The sequence below is a fragment of the Tamandua tetradactyla genome, chromosome 17, assembly GCF_023851605.1.
Source record: "Tamandua tetradactyla isolate mTamTet1 chromosome 17, mTamTet1.pri, whole genome shotgun sequence".
Taxonomy (NCBI): domain Eukaryota; kingdom Metazoa; phylum Chordata; class Mammalia; order Pilosa; family Myrmecophagidae; genus Tamandua; species Tamandua tetradactyla.
In genome coordinates this window covers 3,406,050-3,424,825 of record NC_135343.1, presented here as the reverse complement: position 1 = coordinate 3,424,825, position 18,776 = coordinate 3,406,050, and the positions used below count along the sequence as shown (strand labels likewise).

Below are 18,776 nucleotides of genomic sequence, written 5' to 3'. Positions count from 1 at the left end.
CACAATGGTTGGTGGCCTCTTTGGATTTGTAAAGCAATATTTGGCTTTGCTCTTCAAATCCATGTGGCATGATAGCAATAAGGCTGCCCATTTTTGAGGGGAGCCCAGAGCAAGAAAAGCTAGGAGGCAGTGGGATAACATTTAAAGGACTGAAAGCAAAACTGCCCTTCAGAACGGAGGGAGAGCTTAAGACTTTCTCAGATAAACAAAAGTTGAGAGAATGTGTCACCACTAGACTGGTCCAGAAGAGAGTTCTGCAGGTTAAATAGATAACGGGTCAAAGTCACATGAAGAAGTAAAGCCCTCCAGTGAGGGTAACAGCACGGGCAAATATAAATGGCAGTGCTATTGGATTTTTGGTTTGTAACTCCACTTTTTACTTCCTACAGAATCTAAAAGGCTATGCATAAAATGCAATGATAAATTAGTGATTTGGGGCTCATAAATATATAAACATGCAATTGTGAAAAGAAGGACATAAAGGTGGGGATGGGTCACAAAGGAGGACAGGGATATCTTAGAAATATTGTGGGTTTGGTTCTGGACCACTCCAATAAAGCTAATATTGCAAGAAGGTGAGTCACATGCATTTTTGTTTCCAAGTGCATATAAGAGCCCTCTTTACATTCTACTGTAGTCTGTTAAGTACGTGTTTTGGTTTGCTAAAGCTGACAAAATGCAATATACCAGAAATGAGTTGGCTTTTAGAATGGGAATTTATTAGCTTGCAATTTACAGTTTTGAGGCCCTGAAAAATGGCCAAATTAAGGCATCAACAGGACAATACTGTACCCTGATCCCCCACTCCTCTGTCACACAGCCAGGCACATGGTGACATCTGTTGGTTCTTTTCTCCCAGGTTTGGTTGCCTTCAGCTTCTGGCTTCGGTGGCTTTTCTTGACTTCTGTGTGTGTCCTTGGCTCTTAGATTCTCTGGGTGCTTCTCTCTATTTTCTGTGTCTCCTTTATCCTCTTATAAGGACTCCAGTAAGAGGTTTAAGACCCACTGTGCTGGTTTGAAAGGATGTATGGACCCTATAAAAGCCATGTTTTAATCAAAATCCCATTTTGTAAAGGCAGAATGATCCCTATTCAATACTATATGTTTGAATCTGTAATTAGATCATCTTCCTGGAGATGTAACCCAATCAAGAGTGGTTGTTAAGCTATATTAGGGGAGATATGTCTTCACCCATTTGGGTTGGTCTTGATTGGTTTCCTACAAAAGAGGAAACGGTTTGGAGAATGAGAGATCTCTGAGAAAGCAGAGAATGGCATAGACACGAGAAACAGAGTCTACCAGCCAGCAAACTTTGGAGATGAAAAAGGAAAATGCCTCCCAGGGAGCTTCATGAAACAGGAAGCCGGGAGAGAAAGCTAGCAGATGATGCCATGTTCGCCATGTGCCTTCCCACTTGAGAGAGAAACCCTGAACATCATCAACCTTCTTGAACCAAGGTATCTTTCTCTGGATGCCTTTGATTGGACATTTCTATAGATTTGCTTGAATTGGGACATTTTCTTGGCCTTAGAACTGTAAACTAGCAACTTATTAAAAAGCCATTCCATTCCTGGTATATTGCATTCTGGCAGCTAGCAAACTAGAACACCCACCTTAAATGAGGTGGGCCACATCTCACTGAAATAAACAATTAAAGGTCCCCACCCACAATAGGTCTACACCCATACTAATGGATTGAAAGAACATATTTTCTAGGGTACATACCGGGTTCAAACTATCAGAGTGTGCAACAGCATTATGTCTAGAAGCAAACAAACAAACAATGTACATACCTTAATGTAAAATACTCTATTGCTAAAAAATTCTAACTATCATCTGAACCTTCAGTGAGTCTTTTTTTGCTGGAGGTGGGTCATGCCTGATGTTGATGGTTGCTGATTGATCAAGAGAACAGTTGCTGAAGGTTGGGGTGGCTGTGGCAATTTCTTAAAATAAGACAGCAATGAACTTTGCCAAATCTATTGACAATTCCTTTCATAAAGGGTTTTGCTGCAGTGTGCAATGCTGTCTGATAGGATTTTACCCACAGTAGAACTTCTTTCAAAACTGGAGTCAACCCTCTCAAAAACTGCTACCGCTTTATCAACTACGTATATGTAATATTCTAAACCTTTTGTTGTCATCTCAACAATGTTCATAGCACCTTCACCAGGAGTAGATTCCATTTGAAGATACCACTTTCTTTGCTTATCCACAAAAAGCAATGCCTCATCCATTAGAAGTTTGATCGTGAGGTTGCCACTATTCAGTCACATCTTCAGGCTCCACTTCTGATGCTAGTTCTCTTCCTATTTCCACCAAACTTCCTCCACCGAAGTTGTGAATCCCTCAAAGCCATCCAGAAGGGCTGGAATTAATGACAGAGAACTCCCCAAACTTAGCAAAAGACATGAATATGCATTTCCAAGCCCAGAGAACACCAAACAGGATAAACATGACAAAAAAGTAAACTGCATCATGTACTGATTGCACTGTCAAATGCAAAGGCCAAGGAGAGAGTTCTGAAAGCGGCAAGAGAAAAGCAATGCATTACCTATGAGGATGCCCTAAATAGACTAAGTGCCCATTTCTCATGAGAAACTGTGGAGGCAAGAAGGCAGTGAGTTGAAATACTTAAAGAAGAAAAACAATTGCTAGCTGAGAATTTTATATCTGGCAAGAATCTCTTTTAAAAATGAGAGATTAAGACATTCTCAGATAAACAAAAGCTGAGGATGGTCATCACCACTAGACCAGCTCTACAAGCAATGCTAAAGGGAATTATTCAGACTGAAAGGAAAGGATAGAGACAGTTGTTCAAAGCACCATAAAGAAATAAAGACTGCTGATAAAGGTAACAGTGATGGCTGGGTTCAGGTGTCAATTTTTCCAGGTGATGGTGTTCAGTTGTCTGGTCAGGCAAGCACTGGCCTAACCATTACTGCAAAGATATTTTGTAGCTGGTTAATAAACCAGGCTTGTCTTATTAAATCATCAGTCAGCTGATTGCGTCTGTGACATTATATCTATGATCAACTTAAGAGTATGTCTTCCACAAGGAGAGAATCTAATTAGCTGTATTTAATCCAATCAGTTGAAGACTTTTAAGGGAGAGGAGAGAATTCTCACTTCTTCAGAAAGCCAGCCTCTCCTGTGGATTTCATCAAGGAACATCATCGGAGTTGCCAGCCTCACAGCCTGCCCTGTGAATTTTGGACTCTTGCATCCCCATAGTTGTGTGAGACACTTTTATAAATATTTATAAATATAAATATTCTCTAGAGAACCATGCCTAATCCAGTAACCATTTGGGTAATTATAAAACTCAGTATTATCGTATTGTACTTTTTTGGTATGTAACTCCACTTCTTCCTTCCTACAGGTGCTAAATTGCAAATGCAATTGCTAAATTGCAAAGTATAAAAAAGGTAGGGAGACCCAAGGGTAGGAAAAGTATACATGCATGCTAACGAAGTTAAGTTGGTATCAAACTAAATATGATCATTTGGTATTTAGGATGTTAAAGTTTAACCCCATGATAATCACAAGAAAAGTAGATGAAAATATATCCAGACAGAAGTGAAAAGATACTCAATATGGTACAACACAGAAAAACAAAGACATATAAAAGTAGATATTAATGGAAGTGAGGTACAGAAAAGATATAAGACTTATGAAGGGTAAATAGAAAAGGGCAGAAGAAAATTTTGTATTATTAATAGTGACTCTAAATGTAAATGGATTAAACTTCCAGTAAAAAAGGCAGAGGCTGGTAGAATGGATTAAAAAGCATGACCAAACTATATGCCGTTTGCAATAGTCTCATCTTAAACTCAAAAAGTAGGTTGAGGGTAAAAGGATGGACTAAATAACTACCATTTGAATATTATGCTGCTCCAAAAGGGAATGAAGTAGTGAGGCATGCAATGATGTGAATGAAACCTGAGGGACATTTAGTGAGGCCTTATTCTCTCAAAGCCCAACTCTGCAAGTGAAATCATTGCCCTCTCCCCTATGTGGGACATGACATCCAGGGGTGAAAGTCTCCCTGGCAGCGTGGGAGATGACTCCTAGGGATGAATCCGGCCCTGGCACTATGGTATCAACAATTCCATTCTGACCAAAAGGGGGAAAGGAAGTGTAACTAATAAAGTATCAGTGGCTGAGAGTTCAAATAGAGTCAAAGTCTACTCTGGAAGTCACTCTTACACAAGCTTCATTGCTACCTATCATGACTTGCCAAACCCCAACCAAAACCATTTCAGCCAATCCTAAAGAACACCTAAGGCAATATATAAGAGTCTACAAATGTTCCATGCACTAGGATGACTTTCCAGAAACCTACAACTTCCAGATGGGTCCCTGGACCAGATAAGTCCTGAAACCTAGAGGGCACAGCCTCTCCAGAACATCAGCTAGTTTCATCTCCCTATCCCATGTTATTGATAGTCCCTTCCAACATGAAAAAGTTAGAATGGCCATAGCCCATATACCCCTAAATTGTGGGATAGAAAGATCAAAGGTGATGGTGGAGTTATACAGAGAAGGTAGGGTTTAACAAATGAATATGATTGCTGAATCATTAAATTGATATTTCTTTTAGTCTTTAGTATCTTAAAGCAGGTAGAAGTAAAAACCTAAAATTGTAGAGTTGTAACCCATACAAACTCTGAAATCTGTTCTACAGCTAATTGTTGTGCTGGGCTTTGAAATTTATCACTTTTTTTGTATGTATGTTTTTTTTTTCACATAAAAGAAAAAAAAAGTTAATTGTGATGATAAAAAAATATTTCTTCCTTCTAGCCTCCTATATTCTGGAGCAGCTAGAAGGAAAAATCTGAGATGATGGTGTGCTGGTTTGAAAGGATGTATGCCCCCTAGAAAAGCCATGTTTTAATCAAAATTCCATTTCATAAAGGTAGAATAATCCCTATTCAATACTGTATGTTTGAAACTGTAATCAGATCATCTCCCTGGATGATGTGATTTAGTCAAGAGTGGTTGTTAAACTGCATTAGGTGATGACATGTCTTGATCGGTTTATTGGAGTCCTATAAAAGAAACGTTTCAGAGAATGGGAGATTCTGAGAGAGCAGAGAATGCTGCAGCACCACAAAGCAGAGCCCACCAGCCAACGACCTTTGGAGATGAAGAAGGAAAACATCTCCTGGGGAGCTTCATGAAACCAGAAGCCAGTAGAGAAAGTTAGCAGATGACGCCACGTTTGCCATGTCCCCTTCCAGCTGAGAGAGGAACGCAGACCGTGGTTGCCATGTGCCTTTCCAGATAAGAGAGAAACTGTGACTGTGTTTCTGGTATATTGCATTCCAGCAGCTAGCAAACTAGAACAGATGGTTAAAACAAAAGGTCAGTGTCACGAAAAAAAGATGAGGGGCTGCTTTAGACTAAAAAGACATGCTACCAAGTGCAATACATGATACCACAGTGGATCTTAATTAAAATATGAATAGATATATAAGATATTATTGGGAAATTTAAAGGTAAATTGAACATTTATAGGAATTATGGAATTGCTATTAATTTTCTTAAGTCTGTGGTATTGCAATTATGTAGGAGATAGTTCTTAGGAGATCCATGCTGTTATACTAGGGATGGTGTCCAAACGGTTACAGATACTCTCAAATTGTATAGCTAAAAACTATATGCTTTTTCCCTGTGTGTGAGAGAGAGAAGTGAAAATAATAATTGAAAAAAAAATATTTACCATGCAAGTAGTAACCAAAAGAAAGCTGGGGTGGCTAAAATAATATCAGATAAAGTAGACTTTAAGTAAAAAACATCTATGACAAAAAACTACAGTCATTGTATACTGACAAAGAGGTCAATTTCAAAAGAAAGTGTACCAATGATAAATATATACATGCCTAACAACAGTGTTTTGGGAAAAATATAGGAAGCAAATACTGAAAGATTTGAAGGGAGAAACTGACAGTTCTATATTAATAGTAGTAGAATTTAATACACTACTTTCAGTAATGGATAGAACATCTATTCAAAAGATCAGCACAGAAGAAGTATAGGACTTGAATGATACACTAAGCAAACTCGATGCAACAGACATACATAGAATTATGCACCTAATGAATATAGAATACACATTCTTTTCAAGAATACATGGTTCGTTCTCCAAGATAGACAATATCTTAGGTAATAAAACAAGTCTCAGTAAATTCAAAAATATTTAAATCATATAATGTATCTTTTCTGATCATAAAAGAATGAAGCTAGAAATCAATAACAGAGAGCAAAATGGAAAATTCACAAATATGAGGAAATTAAGCAGTATACTTTAAAACAACAAATCGGGTAAAGAGGAAATCACAAGATGAATTAGGAAATATCTTGAAGTGAATGAAATGAAAATACAACATACCAAAACTTATGGGATACAGCAAAGGCAGTACACAGAGTCAAATTAACTCTAAATGCATATATTAAAAAAGAAGAAAGATTTCAAATCAGAGAATCAACCTCAAATCTGGAAACACTGGAAAAAGAGGGCAAACTAAACCAAAAGTGAGCAAAAGGAAGGAAATAAAGGTTAGAGTAGAGATTAATTAAATGGGAAACAAAAATAATAGAAACCATGAGCAAAATTAAAAGCTGTTTATTTGAAAAGATTAATAAAACTGACAAAACTTTACCTACATGAGCAAAGCAAAAGAGAAGATATAAATAATGAAAATCAGAAGTGAAAAGAGGGGCTCTACTATCAACCACCCTGAAATAAAAAGGACTATAAGAGGATACTATTAACAACTGTATGCCAATAAATTAGAACAGCTAGATGAAATCGACAAATTCCTAGAAACACACAAACTATCTATATTGACCTAAGAAGAAATAGAAGCTCTCAACAAACCAATTATTACTCATAAAGAGGTGGAATCAGTAATTAAAATACTCCCAATAAAAAAAATTAAATTAATTAAAAAAACAATAAACACCTCCCCAAAAAGAAAAGCCCAGGGCCAGATGGCTTCACAGGGGAATTCTACCAAACATTCCAAGAAGACTTACCTCCAACTCTGCTCAAACTCTTCCAAAAAGTTGAAGAGGAGGGAACACTCCCTAACTCATTCTACAGAGACAGCATTTCCCTCAAAGCCAGATAAAAATATCACAAGTAAAGAAAATTACAGACCAATACCTCTTATGAGTGTAGATGCAAAAATTCTCAACAAAATTCTAGCAAACTGAATCCAAAACATATTAAAAGATTATACACCATGATCAAGTGGGATTTATCTCTGGTAGGCAAGGTTGGTTCCATGTAAGAATATCAATTAATGTAATATACCACATTAACAGAATGAAGGGGAAAAACCCACATGATCATCTCATTTGATGGAGAAGAGGCATTTGACAAAACTACAGCACCCTTTCTTGATAAAAACACATAGACACTAAAAATAAACAGAAATTTCCTTAACATGATAAAGGATATTGCTCTAGTTTGCTAGCTGCCAGAATGTGATATACCAGAAACCGAATGGCTTTTAAAAGGGGGAATTTATTAAGTTGCTAGTTTACAATTCTAAGACTGTGAAAATGTCCAAATTAAAGCGAGGCTATAGAAATGTGCAGTCTAAGACATCAAGGGAAAGATATCTTGGCTTAAGAAGGCTGATGACATTCAAGGTATCTCTCTCAATTGGAAAGGCACATGGCAATGTCTGCTTTCTCTCCAGGCTTCTTGTTTCATAAAGACCCCCAGGGACATCTTCTTTCATCTTTAAAGGTTTCTGGTGTGTGGGCACTCTGCTTCACGGCTCTTTCACAAATGCTTGCTTCTTTTTAAGGATTCCAGCAAACGAATCAAGACCCACCTGGAATGGTGAAGTCACATCTCCCTTTATTCAAAAGTTAATGCCCACAATTGGGCAAGTCACATTTCCTTGGAGTTAATCTAATCAAGCTTCCAACATATAGTGCTGAATAGGGTTTAAAATAAATGGCTGTTCCCACAAGATTGAATTAGGGCTAAGTCATGGTTTTTCTAGGGTACATAAATCCTTTCAAACTGGCACAAACATATACGAAAAAAAAAAAAACACAGCTAATATTTTACTTAATGGTTTAAGACTGAAGGTTTTCCCTGTGAGGTCAGAACAAGGATACCCACTATCACCACGGTTATTCAATGTCATACTGGAGGTACCAGTCAGAGCAATTAGGCAAGAAAAAAGAAATAAAAGGCATCCAAACTGGAAAGGAAGAAGTAAAATTTTCCTATTTGCAGATGTCATGATCCTATATACTGAAAATATCCACAACAAAGCTCCTAGGGCTAATGAATGAATTCAGCAATATGGTGGGGTACAAGATCAACACCCCCAAATCAGTGATGTTTCTATATACAAGCAATGAAGAACTGGAATAAGGAGTCAAGAAAAAATCCCTTTCACAATAGCAATTAAAAGAATCAAATATCTAGGAATAAATCTAACCAAGGATATAAAGGACTTGCCCACAGAAAACTATAAAATACTACTAAAAGAAATTAAGGAAGATATAAATAAATGGAAGGATATTCCATATTTATGGATTAGAAGGCTACATATTGTTAAGATATCAATACTACCCAAAGTAATTCATAGATTAATGCAACCCAGTCAAAAAAGTCCAAGAACCTTCTTTGCAGAAATGGAAAAAAGCGAATCATCATATTTATATAGTAGGGTAAGGGGCTCCAAATACCATCTTCATAAAGAAGATTAACGTTGGAAGACTCATACTTCCAAATCTTACAGCTTATATCAAAGCCACAGTAATACAAATGGCATGACCACTGCGCAAGGATAGACATATAGACTAACATAAGCAAACTGAGAGCTCAGAAATCAAGTTCCACATATACAGCCAATTGATTTTTGACAAGGTGGCAAAGATCCTTCATAATTGTGAAAGAATAGTCTCTTCCACTAATGGTGCTGGGAAAACTGGATTTCCATTTGCAAAAAAAAGGAGATCCCCTACCTCACACCTTACCCCAAAATTAATTCAAAATGGATCAAAAACCTTAATATAAGAGCTAGAACTATTAAACTCCTAGAAGAAAATGTTGGAAAGCATCTTCATGACCCTGTGTTGTGCAATAGTTCCTTAGACTTTACATCTAAAGCACAAGCAATAAAAGAAAATATGGATAAATGGGACCTTATCAAAATTTAAAGCTTTTGTGCATCAAATGACTTTATCACACAATTAAAATGGCAGCCTACACAATGGCAAAAAGTATTTAGAAACCTCATATCTGATAAAGGTTTAATATCCAGAATATATAAAGAGATCCTTCAACTTACCGACAAAAAAGACAAATTAAAATTGGGCAAAAGACTTGAACAGATGTGTATATATATATATGTCTTCCAAAGAAGTTATATAAATAGCCAGAAAGCACATGAAGAGATGATCAACATCATTAGCCAATGGGGAAACGCAAACCAAAACCACAATGAGAAACCATTTCACACCCATTAGAATGGGCCTTATTAAAAAATGGAAAATAACACCTGTTGGAGAGGATGTGGAGAAATAGGAATGCTCATTCATTGCTGGTGCCAATGTAAATTGGTACAGCTGCTATGGAAGATAGTTTGGTAGTTCCTCAGAAAGCTTAGTAGAGAACTATCCTATGATCTGACAATCCCACTACTAAGTATAGACCCCAAAGAATTCAAAGTGGGGACTCAAACAGATATTTTCACACTGATGTTCATAGTGGAATTATTCACAATTGCTAAAAGATGGAAGCAACCCACATGTACATCAATCGACAAATGGATAAACAAAATGTGGTATATCCATACAATGGAATATTATTCTGCCATACAAAGGAATGAAGTCCTTATACATGCACCGACATGGATGAAATCATCTTGTAAAGTGAAATAAGTCAGACACAAAGGGACAAATAATTATGATGTCACTGATATGAAACAATTAGAATAAGCAAATTTATTCAGTTAGAATCTAGAATATAGGTTACCAGGGATAGGTAGGGATGGGAAGTTAAGGCTTAGGATGTACAGGGTTCCTGTTTGGAATGAAAGAAATGTTTTGCTAATGGATGATGGTGATGGTAGCACAACATTATGATTAAAAGGGGAATTGTTAGATTGTATATACAGTAACAGAATAAATTTTTTAAAAAATCTGTGGAAATACACTACACAGTGAACCCTAAATTAAACCATGTACTTTAATTAATAGTACAATTATAAAAATGTGCTAGCATCAATTGTAACAAATATCCCACAACAATGCAAGTAGTTGTTGGTGAGGTAATATATGGGAATCCTGCATTTTATGCATGATTGTTCTGTAAACCCACCTCTTCCCTGATAAAAAACAAACTAAAAATAAATAAGAAAAAAAGAACAGAAAACAAGGTTGGAGGTCTCCCACTTCCTGATTTTAAAACTTACTACATATCTACAAAATCAAAACAGTGTGAAACTGGTATAATGATGGACATACAAACCAACTGAATAAAATAGAAAACTTAGAAATAAGCCCTCACATATACAGTCAGCTGATGTTCAACAATGGGGAAAGGATAGTCTTTTCAACGAATGCTGCTGGGAAAACTAGATGTGCACATGCAAAAGAGTGAAGCTGGACTCTGTAGTACACTGGATACAAAACCTAATTCAAAATGGATCAAAGACCTAAATTTAAGAGCTAAAATTATGGAACATTTGGAAGAAAATATAGGGGAATTTGGATTCAGCAATAGTTTTTATTATGACACCAAATGCACAGGCAAAAAAAGAAAAAATATACATAAATGAACTTCACTGACATACAGAATATTGGTGCATCAAAGGACACTGTCAAGAAAATGAGAAGGCAGCCTACCAAATGGGAGAAGATATTTGCAAATCATATATATGACAAAGGATTAAACCTAGAATATGTAAAGAACTTCTTTAACTCAACAACAAAAAGACAACCCAATTTAAAAATGTACAAAGGACGTGAATAGACATTTCTCCAAAGAATATATGCAAATGGCCAGTAAGCTCATGAACAGAGGCTCATTTGAGCAAAGCAAATAAAAAAAGCTAGTCATCAGGGCAAAGCAAATCAAAGCCACCATGAGATATCACTCCATACCAACTAGGATGGCTAGTATCCAAAAAATGGAAAATAAGCTTGTGGAGAAATTGGAACCCTTGTGCATTTTTTAGGGGAATGTAAAATGGCATAGTCACTGTGAAAAACGGTTTGATGATTCCTCAAAATGTTAAACATAGAATTACTATATGATCCAGCAATTCTACTACTAAATATGTACGCCAAAGAACTGAAAGCAGGGATTCAAACAGGTACCACACCAATGTTAGTAACAGCATTTATTGACAGTAGCCAAAAAATGGACAATCTAAGTGACCCTTAGCAGAGGAATGGACAAACAAAACTGTATATTCAAACAATAGAGTACTATTTGGCCATTAAAAGGAATGAAAGGGAAATTGGGTTGCCAACACAAAAGGGAGGTAAGAAAGTATGTATGGAATGCAGGGGTCCCTTCGGGCCTTAGGGATCACACAGGTTTCAACCAGGTCCTGTGATTAAAGTCAATGGAAAACCACAACAACCCAATTTAGGCAGGACAGCTGATGGCCCAGACCCTTCAGGAATGAAGGTTTGGGTAAGCTCACTAGGCACAGAACACAGCTGAGGTACTGCTTGAGGGAAAAGGGAATATTGGATGGGTAGTGGAACTAGATAGTCATAAATACCAGCTATATCCACTGACTAGTCATGAGTATTTCTAATTATTTTTATGTAAGTTTGTTATATATGTGTGGTAGTTGGATTCAGTTGTCAACTTGGCCAGGTGAACGTGCCTAGTTCTGTTGCTGTGGACATGAGCCAATGGTACGTGAACCTCATCTGTTGCTGATTTACATCTGCAGTCGGCTAGGAGGCGTGTCTGCTGCAATGAGTGACGTTTGACTTAATTGGCTGGTGCTTAAATGAGAGAGCGCAACGTAGCACAGCCTAAGCAGCTTGGCATTCCTCATCTCAGCGCTCGCAGCTCAGCCCAGGCCTTTGGAGATGCAGAAAGAAGTCACCCCGGGGAAAGTTGTTGGAACCCAGGGGCCTGGAGAGAAGGCCAGCAGAGACCATCCTGTGCCTTCCTACGTAAGAAAGAACCTCAGTGGAAAGTTAGTTGCCTTTCCTCTGAAGAACTAACAAAATAAATTCCCTTTTATTAAAAGTCAATCCATCTCTGGTGCGTTGCATTCTGGCAGCTAGCAAACTAGAACAATATGTTATGCAAATATGTTTTTCTTCCCTCTTATTCTCTTATCATCTAAAATTAGATGTATCCATAACAGTTAACTTTATATCACAGTATTTAAGTTATAAGATATCAAAGGACGACAGTGAAATCTCCCAAGGACTTTGCATTCTGTGTGCAGAAAGGAGTTAGCATGGTTTGGGTTGTACTCAGGGTAGCTGTATTGAGTTAGGTGGGGGGATGACTTGTTAGAGATCAACTCTGAGTTAAAGAAATGTGTATGGTTGCTACATTGCCAAGGGGTGGACTGTCATTTTCAGTTTTATGTGTCAACTTGGTAAGCAATAGTCCCCAGTTATTTAAACACTAATCTAGATGTTGCTGTGAAGATACTTATAGATGTGATTTAATTCTATAATCAGTTTACTTATATTAGAAAGATTATCTAGGTAATCTTGTGGGTCTGATTTAATCAGCTGATAGGCCTAAAAGCAGAACCAAAATGTACCTGAAGAAGAAATTCTGCTTGTGAACAGCAATGTCAGCTGATGCCCTGGAGGTCCAGTGTGCCCTTCTTGATGGCCTACCCTGTGGATTTCTGAGTAACCTAGGCAACCCCCACAATCATGCAAGCTAATTCCTTGCAATAAATTTCTTTAGAGACATAGGAATTCTCTCTATATAAATTATAGAGAAAGCTTCCATTCATCTGGTGGAATCCTGACTGAAATGATTATCAATGATATATCATCTACCTATGAGTTATGGGCTCAAGCTCATGGAATTTACTGGTCTCATGATATGCCCTATCAACCTTCAGAAGAATGGCTGCTGAGGGCTCAGATACAGTGTAAAGAGGCAGACAGCACCTTACAGGCTGGGCAGCTGTCCTATAGGATGTAGCATAAGCCAGTGTATGGCAACATCTTTCCCTTAGCCAGAGGGCATGAGCTGAGAAACCAAGTAATGGAGGTGAGAATGGTTTTTCCTATTCCTATGACCTAAGCTTGATTGGTGTGTAGGTCCTTGAACACAAGGATGGAATACTCTTTTCTTGAACAGTCTTAGCTCCATTAAATTACAAGCTGAAATGGCTCCCAGCCATTTTGAGCTCCTCATCCCATTGAATCTTCAGGCAGAGAAGGTCATCACTATATTGGCTGGGGATATTGATCCCTGTTCACCAAGACAAAGCTGGATTTATGTCCCATGGAGAACCATATCTAGAACCTAGAGATTCACTGGGAGGCTGTTAGGAGTCCCATGTCCAAGAGTCCCTGTCAGTGAAAAACTGTAGTAACCAATACAGACAGATTCATCAAGAATTCTATAGATGTGAATGGCTGGGTCATTTCTCCAGGAACAGAACCAGTGAGACCAAGGTAATGGAAGACAGTAAAACAGAATGGATGGTAGAAGAGGGAAGCTTTGATTGTTAATTTAAGGCTTATGACCAGTGTCTTAGTTTGCCAGGGCTGCTACCATTAAGACTAGTTGGTTCAACTAATGGAAATGTATTATCTCGTAGTTCTGGAGGCTAGAAGTCATAGATTAAGTTGTCAGAGGGCCATGCATCCTCTTAACAGAGAAAATCTGTTCTATGCCTCCCCCTTGTTCTGGTGAGTGGATGGCAATGCATGGCACACCTTGGCTCGTGGTGACATAACCCTGCCTCAGTCACATGGCTGTCTGTCTCTAGTCCTCCATGCCCAAACTTCCTCTCCTTAGAAGGACACCAGTCATATTGGATTAGGACCCACCCTAGTCCAGACTGGATTCACCTTAACCAATAATATCTTCAAACATTCTATTTACATAAGTTCACAGTCACAGGACTGAGGGTCAGCCCTTCACATGTCTTTTGTGGGGCACAATGCAATCTATAATAATTGGCTACAGAAGCAGGGACTGCAGTAGCTATGTTTTATGTTAATTTGCCCCCACCATTCTCCTCCAGTTCTGTAGATGAAGAACAATTGGTTTTGGGGGGCAGTATGACTGAACTGCATCACACTGCAATGGAACAAAGCTGATGGGTCTTCGTGTGTCACCTATGTTGGAAACAGGATTTGCATTCTTAAAGGGGCAAAAGCGGATGCTGATGGACAGAAGTGATGGACTTGCTGTATGTTTTCTTTTTGCTTTTCCAAATCCATCCTCTACACTTCTCCATCTGTTCTGTGCTCCAGGAGGCTGATGAACTGCGTCACTGGACTCTTACCTCTGGCTTCCTGTTGGGTTTGGCCATGGAAGCCACTTGCAGCAGAACGAGGAGCAGCAGCGTGAATTTACCCCCTGGTCTCTCCCTGTTGGCTGGCGTGGTCTGTGCTCCTCCACGCCTGCGAGGGGCTCTCTCACATTTTCAGGGTCTGGGTAACTACTACCCCCTCACCTAATGGTTAACAGCTCCCCAGTCTTGCTAGCCCCACATTCTTTGTTGATCTCCCCACATAACTCTACTCCCACCTTTACGAGAAACCCCTTCTCTATGTTTTCATTACCCCATTTCTTTTTCCTGTGCTTTCTTTTACAATTGTCCTGACCACTCAAGCAAGAAATAACTTCTTCTTCTTCTGAACTTCCACAATTCTTATCAGCTCCTTTTTACAGTACTTCATGGACCCTCACCTCATGTAAACGATATTTAGGCATGGTGTGTTCTCATCTCATCCCTAGACTGTGAGCTGACTTGGGAAGAATCCATGCATGATTCATCATTGGTTCCCTCATTGTAGTCTGATGTTGTTTACATATTAAGTGTTCATTCAATGTCTGTTGAATGAATGACTGAATCAATGAGTCAAAGCTTTAATAAATAAATAGATTTCTTGTTCTTCAGGTTTGTCTCTGGGTAAATGTATCAGATCTCCTGCATAGGCATAAGTGCCATACAGCCATAAGCATCCTGTGGTAAAACACTTTCTGTGGTCCCTTCAAGACTGGGACAAGAAAGTAAATATTTTTGTAGGATACACCCCACAGTCAGAAACCCAGTTGCCTCTTCATAGTGTTTGGATTCAGGATATCCTCACATCACAGTTTGAAGTCCTGATTTGACTGGTCCCATGATGGATTAGATATAGGAATCGCATCTCAATTCTTCCTGCTTTCCCACACTTTTTCTGGGATTGGCGTGTTCTTGAAACTTTTGCCACCAAGTCTTTCCATTCATTATAAAAATATTATATGTTGTGTTTGCCGGAGGCTCTCTGAAACAAAACACAATAAAAGCCACATTGCACAACCAAACATACAAGAATTCCTACTGTCCACTTGTTGGACAGTGATGGATATTGATGCTAGTGAGGGATGAAAATTCTGCTTCTTTTCAGGAGGGTTTGTGGTATGTGAAATTCGTCTTGCCCCTGGGTGACAGAGCCTCCAGGAAGTGGCCTTCCCACCATGGTCTCATCATTAACTCAGGCCATTCACATCTTCCACTGTTTCTGTGGGATGGAGCCACAGTCTTGACAACTTCTTTGGTTCCTCCAAGAGGAGTGGAAGGAAAGAAACAAGCCAGATGGATAAGCCCTGGTCAGAACTGTGCCATGGGTCAGGCTGATTTTCAGGAGCTCTTTAAATCCTGTCTCTGACTTCCATCACGGTTAAGGGATTACTCCTTCCCTCCAGGGAACCCATTTCTGTCTCAGAGGAGGGAGCTGGATGGGAGATGGCAGTGACTGGCCCAAACGGGATACCTATCCCAGAAGTCTTTGCATTTTAAAGGACATCTTAAGGGAAAGCAATGCCATTCTTATTGGGAAATTTAAATACTGCAGCCTCAGTGAGAGAAGGGTTGGGGTGGGGGTTGGACACATCATGCACCTCTGTCCCATTTCTCGGTGGACAAGTTGAGCACCCCTCATGGTGTTGGGCACTGCCCTTCTCTGTGACCAGGAATGTGTCCCAAACAGATGTGATCAGGTGCAATTATTGCATGCATAAAATCTTGTCAACTATTGCTTTCTAGCATCTGCTCATGATTAGTGTCTCTGTGCTTGAGTCCTCTCATCCAGAGGCGATAACTGAAAGACTTAACTGGTACCTTCAAGTACAGACCAGTCAAACAGGTGTGGCTGGGGCAGAGCCCTGAAGGGCCACTGTGGTGCCAGGCATTACCCTTTATTTGCTGGCCTGTGGGAGAGCCTGGGTGGCCATGTCATTGGGGCAGTAGTGGGTTTACCAGTCAGTGCAGACATCTTGTAATATCCTAACAACTAGTTTTGCTGGACTGCAATGAAAGCGGTGAATCTCACCGTGTTCTTATCTCCTTCATGGCCTCATCCTTCCCCACCCTTTGAGCTGTATTTTTTCTTTCTTCTCCAATCTTTCAGCCCGAAGCTGTACCATCTCCTCTTGGAGCCAGTCTTTTCTCAATGCCCTCCATATGCGAAAAGGTCTGGCGAAATCTGCAGTTGCCTTTAGAGGCGAGCATAGCCTAAACCTAAATCCAAAACTCAGTTGTGCATCGGCATCCCCAACACCTCAAAACCTAGAGTTTGGGACATCTGATCTTTCACAAGGCATGCCAAGTATATGCCACCCCCCAGCTGTGGCACCCCCATCTTTGAGAGCCCCTCTCCTCCAACCCAGGAGCAGCAAGGAGCTTCAGGGGCCAAGCTGGCAGAAGGAAGGCTGTTCTGAAAGCTACTCACAGTGCTTGCCTCCCCCTGCCACACATGGCTAAGAGCAGCAGCAGCGCCACCATGGCCACCAGGAGCCCTGCCACTGAGACGGCGGCAATGATGATGTTCTTCTGGAGGAAATGCAGCGTCTGTGCACACGGCGGTTTCTCATGTTGGGCATCTAAAGAAGAAACAGCAAAGGAGGCATGGAGAGGTGGTACCATGCAGTCCTGTTGGAGTGACCCACCGAATTGAAAAAACCCTGCAGGGAAAACCTGGCACCCTTACTGCTGACTCCAGACAATCTCTTGGGGGAACAAAATGCCTTTGTTCAAGAAAATATATTCCCAAACTGGTGGCGGGTGGTAGGTGAGAGGCTGAGGGTGTGGGCTGGTAGGCAACAAAGTAACAAAAAAGTCTGTAGGAGGTCAGGAAAAGAAGACAGAAGAGTTCCGATGAAGAGAGATGAGGCAGGGTGAGGTAGGAGATGAAAAGCTCCTGCTGGGCAGGCTTATAAGAATAAAGTCAAATAGTCAGTTTGAAGCTTTTCACAAGGCAGTGATTTAAGCTCTTCTCTGCCACCTTCCCCTCCCTCCCCCACCAGCATCAGGAAATTCTACTCTTGTGTGTAGCTTTGGGGGAATTTCATGTCTGTATTGACATGAAGGCAGACATAATGCCAGAGATGACCATAAGATCTCACAGCAATCAGGGGACCTGCAGGAATCTTGAAGGTGGCTTTGGAATGCCCCTGAGCCAGGTTTGGGCTTCCTAGCTGACATCGGGGTCTCCTCAGTTTCTGCCACCCCATTTGTAGTGTGATCAAAAGGGAGAGAAAGAGTTGGGCAATGGGCTTGGAGGGATGTCACAGCAGCCAGGGTGGTTTGGCTCTTTCACTTTCCCATAAACGATGGCCCAGGAGGCAGATGCTAAGCAGACCTGATGATGTTGCTAAGGGGTCCTGGCAGTAGCTAAGGACCCAGGCCTTGCCCTTCCTTGTCCCCAGGCCCTGGGAGCAGAGGACACAGGGATCAGCTTGCCCTGAGTTGGGACACTATGGCTGCGGCTATGGCAAAAGGGCCCACACCTGCTTTAATGCCCTGCTGCCACTGTCTTGAAGACCCTTGTAACTTTGTAACAAGGAGCCTTACATTTTCATCCTGCACTGGGCTCCACACACATTTTGGGTGCCCCGACTGCCAGCTCAGGGACTCTGAATGTACCAGCAGTCAGAACTGCCTTTGAGAAAGTCCAGTTACCAGTGATTTAGAATCAAACAATAAAAGTACATTTTGAGAAGGAAAACCTTTTTCTTATAAATGGTTTCAAAATTATATGTCCATTTAATGTTACATCATGTTTGTTTGTGGTTTTTCACTGTTTCTGTTACTTTTCCACTGTGATCCAAATCTTCTATTTAAAAGATTTCCTTTTTTAAATAAAACAATGTAGCTATTTAGCCCACCATGATCTTTGAGCCTTAAATGAATTATCTGGGATGGATGTCTATGAGGTGGCCCTCTGTGCACACAGACTGTTTGCAGGGTGAACTGGGGCCAAGGGAGGTGACAGGAGAAGGACCCTGTCATGTTCAGGTTCATGTGTCAACTTGGCCAGGTGGTGGAACCTGTTTGTCTGGTTGAGCATGTGCTGGCCTGTCTTTTGCTATGAGGACATTTCACAGAGTTAAATCATGATCACGTCAGCTGCATCCACAGCTGATTTCATTTGTAATCAGCCAAGGGGAGTGTCTTCTGCAATGAGTGATGCTTAATCTAATCATGGGAAGCCTTTTAAGGAGGATTCAGAAAGGACAGGCTCTCTTCCGCTTCGGCTGTCGAGCCTCTCCTGTGGAGTTCTTCCAGACCCTCTAT

The 18,776-nt window shown here is 40.1% G+C and overlaps 1 protein-coding gene across 5 annotated transcripts in view; it reads right to left on the bottom strand.

Annotated features, from left to right (window-relative positions):
* Positions 1-15,071: 15,071 nt before the first annotated feature.
* C17H2orf92 (chromosome 17 C2orf92 homolog) overlaps positions 15,072-18,776 on the bottom strand; it is a 432,030-nt gene continuing 428,325 nt past the window's right edge. For all 5 annotated transcript variants that reach the window (XM_077133807.1, XM_077133808.1, XM_077133809.1 and 2 more), the window contains 2 exons: positions 16,933-17,083; positions 15,072-15,486 (listed from right to left, as the gene is read on the bottom strand). In XM_077133807.1, coding sequence (XP_076989922.1) covers positions 15,351-15,486; positions 16,933-17,083 — 287 coding nt within the window. In that variant the 3' untranslated portion in view covers positions 15,072-15,350. The remainder of the gene's footprint in view (positions 15,487-16,932; positions 17,084-18,776) is intronic.